The 12,877-nt window shown below is 44.4% G+C and overlaps 1 protein-coding gene across 6 annotated transcripts in view; it reads right to left on the bottom strand.

The window, feature by feature from the left end:
- Positions 1 to 12,877, bottom strand: part of SOX6 (SRY-box transcription factor 6) — a 202,306-nt gene that overhangs the window by 24,122 nt on the left and 165,307 nt on the right. For 5 of the 6 annotated variants that reach the window (XM_072422370.1, XM_072422365.1, XM_072422364.1 and 2 more), the window contains 4 exons: positions 9,489 to 9,638; positions 4,436 to 4,616; positions 3,190 to 3,368; positions 1,052 to 1,102 (listed from right to left, as the gene is read on the bottom strand). In XM_072422370.1, the coding sequence (XP_072278471.1) occupies positions 1,052 to 1,102; positions 3,190 to 3,368; positions 4,436 to 4,616; positions 9,489 to 9,638 (561 nt within the window). The remainder of the gene's footprint in view (positions 1 to 1,051; positions 1,103 to 3,189; positions 3,369 to 4,435; positions 4,617 to 9,488; positions 9,639 to 12,877) is intronic. The other variant, XM_072422369.1, reaches the window with a different exon arrangement.

The following is a 12,877-nucleotide window of genomic DNA, read 5'->3' on the forward strand; positions in this document are numbered from 1 at the left end:
CCACAGCTCCTCCCCCACCTACCTACCTGATACACAAATCCTTCATGTCAGCAATGATACAATGTAATGGATGAAAGGATATCTCTATGTAAATGTTTATTTTTACCAGCCAATAAAATGATACAAAGTAACATCTGTGTACCTGTATATCACAGGTTAGACTGGTCCTCTTTGCTGACATGATTTTCTTTACTGTACGATGAGATTAAATCTGTAAATTCTCCGGAAAAAAAACATCGACCTGATTCTTGGAAGATTTTCTAAGATTTATTGTGCTGGGGCCTTCCTGTACAAAGTGGTTTTCCTCCACAAACCTACATAAAATTTTCAGCCTAAAAAAGGAAGTAAATTTATTTCTATAATCAGCTGTGGTCATCAGAACACCGGCAAGAAGAATAAAAAAAACCCGGCAAATGGAAAACATTAAAAAGCAGAAAGTGTCGTCCTCCCCCCGCAGCGTGACGAGACCTCCAGAGGTTTCATTGTCACCGCTGTCACCCCGACGGCTCCGACCACTTCTGTAAGTTTCGGTGGAGAAGATTCACCGCTCACTCTTTCATTTTCACACAAGTGGTTCTCCTCATCACAGAAGTTCTATGAAGAAAAGTTTCTTAAAGATTTTTATTATTGGGCTGAGCATTATAAATAAATATCACTGAATACTAACCTACAGGCTGACACGCGGGCTGTATAATTGCTGTTTTTACAACTGCCAGGGGTATTAAATCTTGGAGCTGATGGACAGGCAGCAGTCCGTTAATTAGAAGGAATATTTTCACTGATTTAGGTCACAATTGACCATTATATTCACCTTGGGTGCCGCCATGAAGTGGCGTGACTCCTACATGCAAACAACACACAAGCTGGTAGCCAGATATTGGCGTCTTTTAGTCTCAGCCGAGCAGGCAAAGCGGTCGGAGCGCACACATAATTCTGATGGGGGAGATTGGTCCAAAAACTGTCTGTTTCCCCCTAAGTCACAAAGTGGCAGCTTGGTTGGAAGCCATGCCAACACACACACAATCTTTAACAAGAGATCGTAGGGACTCACTGCGTGTAAACTTCTAACGCACATCCTTCCTGTGACGGCGTCAAACAGCATCTGAAATACAGCAAAAATCGTAGGGAGGCATCAACAGGGAGTTACTTTAACCAGCCTAAAGGGGGAGCTAAAGGAGAGCCTGGAATTGTGGGTGAATGGCAGAGACCGGTAACTGGTGGGCCTTAAATCCGGTCACTGACCAATCTGTAACAATAGTGAACATTGAGCTGACCATTGCTGGGCTCAGGGAAATATTCGGTATGATTTATCTGAAAGCTCTGCGTTTTCCCTGAATGTCAGATGACCAAAAGAGCGATGTACTTGCTGCCAGACTTTGCATTCTGCACCCCAGGAGGGCAGCCCGTTGGGTCATTATTAGACATAATGGTTCTGTTATTTATCAATATATCTCTTTATCAATATATCAAAGGGCATCGAGATCTCTGCGTCGCACTGGGCGGGGCCAATTTCCTAACTATAGACAGATCATGCGAGTCCAAACCACAATGCTGAAAGCACACGCGGCAATCTGCTTCCCTATAAATCAAAAATAAACCGAGCACCCGGCTCCTCTAGAATTACAGATGGTAACAGATAATCATCTCCTTAATCTACTTTCTCACATTATCTCGCCTTGTTTCTGAAGAACGCAGCCCTCTGACAATTCACACGGCACACACGCACTTATCTTCTGTACGCGGCCAGTGCTGGGCACCACATGGAAGCCGACAATTCCTTTGCCCCGATGATTATTGTTAGAAATGTCAGGGGCCACTCGATGGAAATTCCAGATATTGTGCAGTGTGTATGATCAATTGTGAAATTTGTGATATTTGTACCCCATATAACCAATACGAATGTTCCTCTCTGGCTTCTTCACCCGGAATGAGAGATTGACACTCCAGAAGTTTCTATGAATACCAAGGATTTGATTACAATGTATTGAAGTCTATAGGGAAGGTGGGGTGCTAGAAGATATTTGACTCCTGGGGGTTACAGAAGCTCCTCCTGACCGTGTCCCTAAAAATGTCTCCTTTCTAAACTTATTATAAATAAAAATAAAAAGTAATATAAAAATAATGATGACACACAAATCATACAAAAGGCAAAACTCTCACAAATACAAAGAACGCTAAGTGTTCATTTAAAGGTAATAATGGCTGAACCCCAATTGTATCGCAGCTTTAAAAAACATCGGAGGGCCTATAAAGCTCAGTGCTTTGATGTATAAATATGCAAAGAAATAAATGCAAACACAAAATAAGGGAGAAAACCAGTCACATGACCCTTCTCCCTAGAACTTTGGAATTTTCTATGGATCCATTGGAGGTCCAATAGCCCGATTATTATGAATGAGATCAGCAATGATGTGTGAAGCGCAGCGGTGAGAAACAGAGAAGTAAAGGTTCGCCTAACATGAACACCAATTTGCTGAAGTCTATGGATACAAATTGTATTTCTTTGTGTTCTGAATATGTCTTATGCAGTGCCCCATATTGTATAAGGCTGAACAAAGAAATGAAATGTCTCCAATAACTATTATCCAAACATTTGGTACCAATTGACAGCAGTGGCATCACAAATTTCTCCGTGTTGTAATGCCACAGACTGACGGCTGTGGCATTACAACACGCTATTATGGACTGACGGCTGTGGCGGTACAACTTTCTCCTTTGGACTGACGGCTGTGGCGGTACAACACTCTGCTACGGACTGACGGCTGTGGCATTACAACACTCTATTATGGACTGACGGCTGTGGCATTACAACACTCTATTATGGACTGACGGCTGTGACGGTACAACACTCTTGGTTCATGAACTATGTCAGCATGGCTGTTGTCTCAGACGTCTGCCTGTTATATATTCATCTTAAAGGGTCAATCTACCCCAAACTAATTTCAGTATTGGGCGGATGCTAAAAATGTTAAATACCAAATCAAGACTAATCACGAAACATTATATCTTGGAAAGGGCAAGAAGGTCCCTGCCTCATCCAGAATGTTCTGTGGAGCCAGTTAGACTGCCATTGGCCTGACCATTATGGATGCAATAAATCATGGGATCAGATTGTGATCTAGTGAGCGTCTCTTTCCACTTCCACATCCATGCAGAGCAGTAATGGCAGCACAGATATGGGGAGATTACCTTGTCACTCCGGCAGTTGTTCAGTCCCAGATTGTTCAGCGGGATCTTCCCGTCTATGCCATGGGGTTGGTGCTGCTCCCGCTGGATCTGCTCTCTCATCTTCCTCGCCTCTTGTATGGCCTTCATGACCGTGTCCTGGTCCCCAAACAACGCCGGAGAGTTCAGACTGGACAAGATATCTGTCAGGACAACAAATGGCATCAGTGAGCACAAAACTAATGTGAAATCACACAGCACAGGGGGTCACCGGGCCCCTGCTAGCTCATATAGCTAATCCCCCAAAACCAACCTCCATTTATTCATTCCAACACTTTATAAACCAGGATCTTGGGATGATGCTGTGTGCGGACTCTAAATCTTATAGATAGCTTAGGGCCCATCTATAGGCCCCAGTACAACCCCCCCACCCCCACCCCCGGTGACTCGGGTGTGTCAGATTCCTCACCCCCGTCTAAAGAACGTCTTGTTTTGCTGCTCATTGGGAAAGTGAATCAGCCAATACTGAGAAATCTTTTTTGGAGGGGATAAAAATAGAAGGAGCTGTGTTTATCGGAGGCTGAATAACAATCCTCTCTTTATTGTATGGGGAGAGTCACACTTGTGTATGGCTGGGTCAGGCCTGCCAATGATGCTGGATGAGGAGGTGACGGATAATATTTTTACTGCCGAGACAAAATGCTGCTGAGATAAAACACCCCTCTTGTGTCGGGGTTACAGTATATGACTCAATGGCCTTAGCTGAGATGACGTCCATGTCGGGGGACACATTTCCCCCACACACAGTTAGTTTCCTGTTCAGTAAAATGACTGAGGTTACTGCAGGCTGTCTCCGATGAGCCTTAGTTAGCTTATAATGGCTGATATTGTGAAAATACAATGATATATTGATTTGGATAGCTGACATTGTGGACTTGAATCTCCCTGTGTATGACATTTATATCTGAACTTCTTTTCACATTTGTTCTCTTTGCTGGGACTTTAGAAGAAAGCTTTCCTTCCAGTTCCACATGGAAGTTGTTCAGTGATGTACAGCCCTTAGCTCCATATAGCTGGAAGGCTGAATGGAGTCCCTGAGCCCTGAAATCAGCTGAGCTGTAATATCCCAAACTTTGTGAATTGCTCCCAGGGTCTCAGATTCATCGCTCAGCTCTCCTGTGAATGTTAAGGAGCTGAAAGCTGTGAATCTCTGAGCAGCTTCCTCACCTGGAAGTCTGGAAATCTGGGTAAGTGTACCTGTCTGACTTACCTAAAGAGGAGCCCCGTCCCAGAGCTCCGCTGATTGGGCTGGGAATGCCGCTCTTGCTGGAGAGGCTCACTGGGCTGGTCTTACTTGGCGGGAAGAGGTTCTGCGTGGGAGATGTGGGTGACTTCACGGGTTCGGCCGTCTTCGGTCGCGCTGACAAGTTGAGCGGTTGGGCGGCTTCGTCCTGCGGGGATTTCACATAAACAATGATTAGAGGAAGATAAATGGGCCACATTAGCACTTAAGACAAGGCGGATATTTTACACCTCCCAGACAATGCCGCTATCTGCTGGCGTAATAACAAAGGAAGCTAATTATCGGCGCACTCGAGGAAGCCTCCCTAACAAAGTCTCATTAATTCCTCCTATTTACATCAACACGCACGCCGCTCGGCAAATTAAAATCTGAATTACAGCACATCGACGTTCACTTCTTAATGTGTTTTCCAAGATTGAAATTAACCCGGGGCATTTACAAAGAATTATTTACATTCCCGGCTAGAAGTGCGAGAGATGGCGGAGAGCGCACATACAGATGGAGCCTTTCCTACATGTGGGTGAATATTCTGCTGATTCTGGCTGATTCACCCTCACAGGGCGCTCTATAGAGACGTTTTACAAAATTTTAACAAAAACTTTCTGCTGGGTCTTCAGCGTTTTGCTCACTTCTCTCTGGCTGTGACGGTTCCAGGTCACTGAAGTGACTGAAGCCAAAGGCAGCTGGGCAATCGGCATTTTTCAGAGTATGATCAGCAATGGAAGCTCATTAATTTCTTTAAATGATCACTCCACCCAAAACATTTAGGAGGCTATTTCAGAATTATATAGAAATATATATATAAGTTACACTGTAAGATGTCATGTCAGGGGGACGGGAGAGAGAACCCCAGCAGATTTCCCCTCCCCACCAGCAGCATTACCAGAAAGGTGCGCAGACAAATGCAGCTCTCTGCACCCCCCGCAAATTCCACCTTCACTACGGCAGGAAAGTCTTAGCCAGGCAGAGTTTAGTTTGGGCGCCATCCATCTGCTGCCGCGCTGACCGCCGGACACTGAGCAACACTGAATCACTGAATGTTTGGCGCAGCTAAACTACGGAAACGCTGCCAAATCTTTGCACCCACGCTTTGTGACAGCTCCGGGGGGAAAAGGGAGTCATAGGAAAATACGTCACTTGTGTGATGTCTGTCATTGTTTCATCATAAGGTGGTCGGTGACCCGTATGACGCGATCACATGATTCATGACCCCAGTGACACCATAGACCCGGGTATAACCATGTCTCCAGATAGGATAATATAAATCTCAATTGTGTCAGAAAATTAAAGACAAAAATAAATTATTAAGTTAAAAAAGATTTTATAGAGAAATATGGATTTTTGGAGAAAGTTCAGGATGGGCCCAAAAATTATATGCTGTACCCAGACTGCTGGTTTTACTTTTCTCTACCTAGGGGCCGCACCTTAAAATGTGGGAACCAATCCCTGGAGAGTTATCTAAATTATTACCTCCCACACGGACCTTGAGCACAAAGAAATCCCGCCTACTTTATATGAAGCTCCTCCTCCACCCTCGGCACAGGGCATGGTGGGGCTAGGTGGTGGCACTTTCACCATTGTATGCCTCCTCACACACCCAACTATAGAGAAACTCACAAATAGGAAAGAGCAAAACCGGCTGATTCCGCCAAAAGTAAATAATTCTATCCCAAAGGATAAAAAATCATTTCAGCACGGGGCCCCCGCTCACAGTTCTTCTGGCAGGGCCCCACTGTCCAGGTGGTTTCTGGGAAATCCTAATAAAGCGCGGAATGCTTAGCGTTAAGTTATGATGCCGGTTTGGCAGAGTTGGCGCTATGTTGGTGGGTTCGCAGTGATGATGGCAGACGAGTGCCAAGATCTGGATCTGCAAGTTCCAATGAGGGTGAAGCAAAGGATCTTCTGTACGGTTTATGAAGTTTATAGGTGGCACAAATTACCCATAGAGCTCGATGTGCCGGGAGGATTCACATGAATACGTTAGTGAAATTCTGCGTATAATGTACCGGGGACCACACTGCGCCATTCTTCATCATCCAATCATTGCCTCATCCCAACGCTTAGTGCAAAAGAGAAATTCCACCCCGGATACAAATCTTGTATAACGGTGAAGGACAAAACGCATGTGTGTGAAACATCTAACATCTAAAATGATGTGTGAAACGCAGATTACGGGAAAACGAAATTTCATGCAGAGTATTATGGGAAATTATTATAAACAGAGATTTGTATAAAATGTTTTGTTTTTTTTAATTTTTGTAATGAACTAAATTTTGGATTCCGCTTGAACGAAGCCTTTTGGTGTTCAGGACTTCCAGGCGGTGGAGATTTGATGACATCACTTCCTGTGCAGGGGAAATCCGCTGAGGAATGGGAATATTGTGACTGCAGACAATGCCGGGAATACAGAGGTTATTGTCACATGAATGGGAGGGATCGTCAGAACCGCGACGCCATCTGCTCCGCCACTCGTGTTTACAGCGACAAGCTGCGTGTACATATTAGGTTACCGTTAAATAAGAGTAGTAAGATACATATTTTGATTCTTCCAGGGTAAACAATGTTTTATTTACTTTTTTGGCACATGGTAGCGGCATTGAAATGTGTCTGGCCAGATGGTAATCTGTGCGCCGCACCAGCCATGTTTTCCATGTGGAAAGCAACAATACGCTTCCATTTTATTAATGTGACACAGCAGAGCATTCCACACACACGCAGCGTCCGTATGGAAGAGACACTATTACACGGATATACATTGATATAGCTCTGACATATACCGCAGTGCTGTACAGAGAGCCCATCAGCACTGATCTTCCCAGCTTCTCTTTTGTCACCGGTATTCTCCTTCATTGACCTGGCCTGGAACTTGTGAAAATACAGCCATGTTCCCAGGTGCTAGATCCACCCACAATAAGAATGCTACAACCACCACCCATTGAAAGGGTGCAACAAGAGGCCACAGTCCAATGTGGGAGAACTATGAAAAGCCTGCTGAATGAGATTACCAGGGATTCCATAAAATTCAGAAGATACAATAAATGGAAATTTCACATCGTCCCAGCTACGGCGAGTGTTTTTTCCCCTTCGGTTACTAGTAACGGAAGTTCCCCCAGCTATATAGCTGGCCAATCAGTGAAGGTTTCTCAGCCCGCCAACTGACTCGCTGACTAGTCAGTAGAAACCGCACAAACGCCGACTCAGGGGAATCTTCCTCCATGTGTCCACACACCTCCCACCAAACATGAGCTGACTCGGCAGAAAAGGTGCAAACCACAAGGGACAGCCGGGCGTTCTGCTCCCATAGGGTCTGGCGGTGATTTATTAATCTTCAATCTTTGCTTGGAGTTTGGAGATTTACTAAATATACACAAAACATAACGAAAGGCCGAAGAAATGGCAGACAAGTTGCTCCTTCGTTGGCATGGTGGGTGGACTGGGCCCTATCTGAACAACACATTGCACCCTTGGCGAGCTCTGTGCCAGGAAGGCTCCGCAGCACAACTGTATAAACACTTTTTATGTTCTTTGCCCTCCTAAAATTATTTACGTTTTTTTTTTCTGGGCCGGCGCAGTGGAACGTGTGTCTAACTGTAGGAAAACTTTGTCTTGGAGCTGTTCCACCTTTGTGCAGTCTTCTCTGTAGTGTCAGCGTTTTATTTTTTTAATGGCAGACCTTGTAAATAGTGAACTGTGTGGAGATGGCGGAGCGGGGGGCTTCCTTAGGTGACCTTGTCTGGAGACTTTCGTAGGTCCTCGGCGTGGTGTCTGCAACACGTTCCGTTACCGAATCAATCATCCCCTTCCATGGTTTCCCTTTTAATAAAGCATGTTATTTCATTTATTTTCCTAATATTTTAATGCTGCGTCTATTCTAACTGAATGCAGATGTGATGATGGCGGAGCAGCTGCCCTGACAGGAGACTTGACATAATTGTGGCATTGCGTTCCGCCATGCGGGGCCTTGTTACAGTAACACACTGATGACAGTACGCCGAAGTGGGACAGGTAGATCAGCAACACTTCAGGGAAGACTGGAATAATTCTCACAGCCCTAATGCCACCCCACCACCGTTACCAGCACCAAAATTAGCTGTCCCCCCATTTTCAGGCTATGGCTTTGTCTAGCTAGTGCAGAGCTACAATTTCTAAATACTCTGCCTCTGTCTGACCCTCTTTGTGTGACGCATCGCTACACTGTGTGTAAGTGCTTTATAGCTGGGCAAATATATATACATCTCACAACCGTGCCATGGCATTGGATAACACTGCAGCAGGACTGGAGGTGCACAACTGGGCATGTTTCCAATGTTTCCAATTCCCAGGACCCATTTTTTTTTTTAACTGGAAATTATTCAGGGGTTTTGCCAATTTAACAATTACATTTGGTCTGAACATTTAAGTAATAAATACCCCCAGCCATCGATTGGGATTCATGAGTTTTATGTTATAGGGAATGCAGCAGATGCACAAAGCTGGATTTTACAACCAGAATATCAGGTCATTGGTGGGAGATCGTTGATTTTGTATGGACAAGAATGTAAAAAATATAAATATCTTCTATGCATAGTGATAAATTATAGATGGAGAACTTCTTCGGGCCCCTAATGTCCACACACAAGTGTTGTGCAGTGCAGCAGTATTTCCCTTTCTGTAGTTGTGCACTGGGCTGTCATTCTGTAAATAGAACATTGCCTGGCGCTGCACAAACTGCAATCACCACAATGGTAGGGCTATAGGAGGCTTTATGATAAGTGACACATACAGGGCAATGCCCAAGAAAGCCAATGGATAAAAATCTACCTTTGCTCTACTCACAAATGACAAACATTGGAACGTTTAGTGCCGCCATTTGTTAAATAAAATTAATTTTAGTGTCTGGAGGGAGAATGAGGTACAATCACCACACCTGGCACTCATAGACAAGCGTGCCCCCATGTGATATCAGATTGAACATATTGTTGTATTTATTCATAATTATCTGCTGGTGAATGGCAGTGAACATGTTTGGGCGTGATTTTACCTTGATTTGTGTGACCGGACTGCTTCCCCTCTTCTCACTTTTGACAGCGGTGGGTGAGAGGGCTCCTGTGGAATTGGGGGGCTGTGGCGTGGAGGGCATCTTGGCTCCGGGAGAAACCTGCATGCTGGCGAGCTGAGCGGCATAGAGTTGCTGTGGAGAAAGAAGAGAATAAGATCAGATTATTCATTTCCATGTATCGTACAATCATCACCTCTATTTCTGCTCTTCCTGTGTGACACATTGTTTATTGATCAATGATAATATATTGCCCCAATTACTGCTCAATACACCTCAACTACCAGTAATCACTGCAGAAAAATGACTGCTGAACCAAAAGTAGAAAACATTAACTTTCACGAATGTAATGATATGCAACCTAAAGCAGAACTCCAGCTTAGCAGCTGCAAATACAGGAGCAGTGTTACCTGAATAAAATCATTGTTTCCTCTAGACGTCTGATTCATATATTGTCTGATAGTCAGGGTGATGCCAACATTTAGCACTGCAGCTTCCTACACAGGTAATTCTTATCAGGACCGGTATATATTTATTCCTGGGAGGGATCCTTTACTGCTGGAGGACTCTGCTCCTTCCTCTATAACTCTCCTCTTCTGAAATACTCTGCGGGAGGACTCTGCTCCTTCTCTATGACTCTTCTCCTTTGATATAATATTACCTCCTATATAATAGACATATCAATGTTTTCTAGTCTTCCTCTCATTATTTGGATAATATTCGGCCCTCACGGGTTGCAGATATTGATATGCAGACAATGATCACAATATAGAGGGGGGTTGGAAATGACAGTGGGGTAACATAGAGGAAATGTGTGAATCTGACAAGCAGTGGCCTTTGTGTGAATCTATAGGGGGTGCGGGTACGTAGATGATATATATGAAACATACGTTCCCCCCCCCCCCATATCAAAGCCGTGTGACTTTATGAAGAATTCATGTCAATGATGTGAATAGGAAATCACTTTCAATATTTAAAGTAGTCAGCTACAATCACAAGCGCTGCTGATAAATAATGTTTCATGTGAAAGAGAATAAGACATCGGGCGGACAAACACAAAAGCGTCTGATATTCAAATCGGCTGCCTTTATTCTTCTGATGTGACAGAGCCCGGACGGGACCCTTGGCACTCGGGCGCCGGCCCCCAAAACTACTACAAAGAGGCAGAAGAGAGATGCAAGAAGAAAGGCGGAAAGTTCCAGGCCGTAAGAGAGAAGAAAGAACGGTCGCAGGCCAAAGGGCGGCCATGGAGGCAGCGCCTGGTGTCACCGTCCACATCGACATGCGAATTGTTATTGGCGTCATTCTTTATTTATAGAGCGCCAACATATTGCATAGTGAAGTACAACACAGCATGAAAGCTGAACACTTACATTAGATGAGGGATGTGATAATTAGATATTAGATAATCACAAGGAGAAACTTAGCTGGATGACACTTACTTTTCTCATTACATTTTTTTGGATTTTATTTGTTAGTTTTATTCCTTGATACTAATTCTTTATTTCACTTCAGTGCTGCTGATCTCCAGAAGTTACTTCCTGTCTACATGCACGCATTACTCTATCAGCTGCACCTCATTGCAGTTTGTGTCCCAGCAATGTGCCTGAATGGCTGCTTGTTATCTCCACCACAGTGCATGCAATAGGGTGACAACACAGCATCATTATTGGGAGACTAGGGCACAGGGTTGTCACCCGGTACCAGAAAGTGTCTGAACATGAACATTAACATTAAGGGTTCTGTGATATTGTGTAGGTTCACATCTACTTTAAATAAATCCAAAAGGAATAAAATGCAAATGTAGCATCTGGGTCCTTTGTGTTATTTATACCTAGCTTTTCTTCTGTATAGTTCCTCATGGGTGGATCTTTATAGGATTAGCCACTCCCAACACACACAGCTGACCTTCTAGAAGATAAATTGTACTAAGCATTACTTTGCTGGTTGGGTGTCAAAGATTTGGCAGCATTGGGAGAATACCATTAGTAAAGTGGATGCTATTGCTGCTGGAGACCCTAAAATTGCCCTCCGAGTGCCTGGGGAGTGTCAAGGAAGCCTCAGTGCTAGGGCCAAAAATTGCAACTTTGGGGTGACTGGTATGTTTCCTGATATAGAGATCTAATAATGCCAAAAATGAAACACCCCAGATTGACACGCTGGCAGTGCTGGTGTATTGTCTCTGCGGGTAAAATGTAAATGAATTGAAGAATACAAATAGCGTCAGCCTATGCGGATCATCATGTCAGCACCCTGCAGCACCCCCATGTTTCCAGCTACAGAGGATCATGGGGTGTAAAGCAAAGGCTGCAATGGTTCAACGAGAAGAAAACTGCAGCCCAAAGTGTTTCAGAGGAACACAGAGAGGTCGCTGGCCCAAGGACAAAGATGGAGGTGGTGGCTGGTGTATAGCGCCATCTCTGAGGGCAAATAGCCATAAAATACGGCCCCCGGCTTCACCTCATTTCCCTGAATTTTAACAGACTGACTGAAGCTCTGCGGAGAGTTGTGTGTTTCCTGTTGCACTCCATGAACAGGGCCTGGGAGGATGGATCTGCTCCGAATCGCTGGTTCCTCTAATACTTCTGTCCATCTAAGCATTAAATGAGCCGCTGAAATACAGCTTAGTTAGAGAGAAATTCAGCAAGGCCATCTCGCCTCTGTGTACGCTCGCCGTCCCCGCAGATTACCGCCAGGCTCTCTGCACAGCCCTCCATCATTTCTGGGGCACGGCCCGGTCAGACCTTTAATCAACGTTAATTAAATGGAGGCCCTTCGGATGGGAAAGGTGACGGCACAACAGCAAAGTCTTCACCTTTCATCTCTCGCTGAACAAACGGCCGTGTTTAACCAAAAATAAAAGCGAGGCGATCGTTTAACAGGAAAGAGAAATTAGCTGCCGCTTCCCTTACAGGCGATGAAGATCAATTTATACAACTGAACCGGCACACCAGGCGATGACAACCCCGTGTGACCCCAACCATTGTGCCGCAGAACACAATACAGAAATCTGTTTTACATTCACACTGCAAGTAATCAGCGGTGGAAAACCTTCAGCTTCTACCCATTGCAGATAAATATTCACCCAATGTGCCTATTATTCACCCAATGTGCACTCAGTATTATATAGAATGCTAATCCAGCAGCATCAGGATAAGGCAAAATCTCATACGCCAATATTGAACTGCTGAATGCACAGGTTTGGAAGAGACTGCTCATACAGCGCTGCGTAACATGTTGGTGCCATATAAATACTGTTCATCATCATTATTATTATTAGTAATAATATTATTAATAATAATGATAATAAGGTAAAACATGTATGAAAAGCCTCAGGTAAAAGCAGTCATTCACTCCTTCCTGGATGGTTGATG

The sequence above is a fragment of the Pyxicephalus adspersus genome, chromosome 9, assembly GCF_032062135.1.
Source record: "Pyxicephalus adspersus chromosome 9, UCB_Pads_2.0, whole genome shotgun sequence".
Taxonomy (NCBI): Eukaryota; Metazoa; Chordata; class Amphibia; order Anura; family Pyxicephalidae; genus Pyxicephalus; species Pyxicephalus adspersus.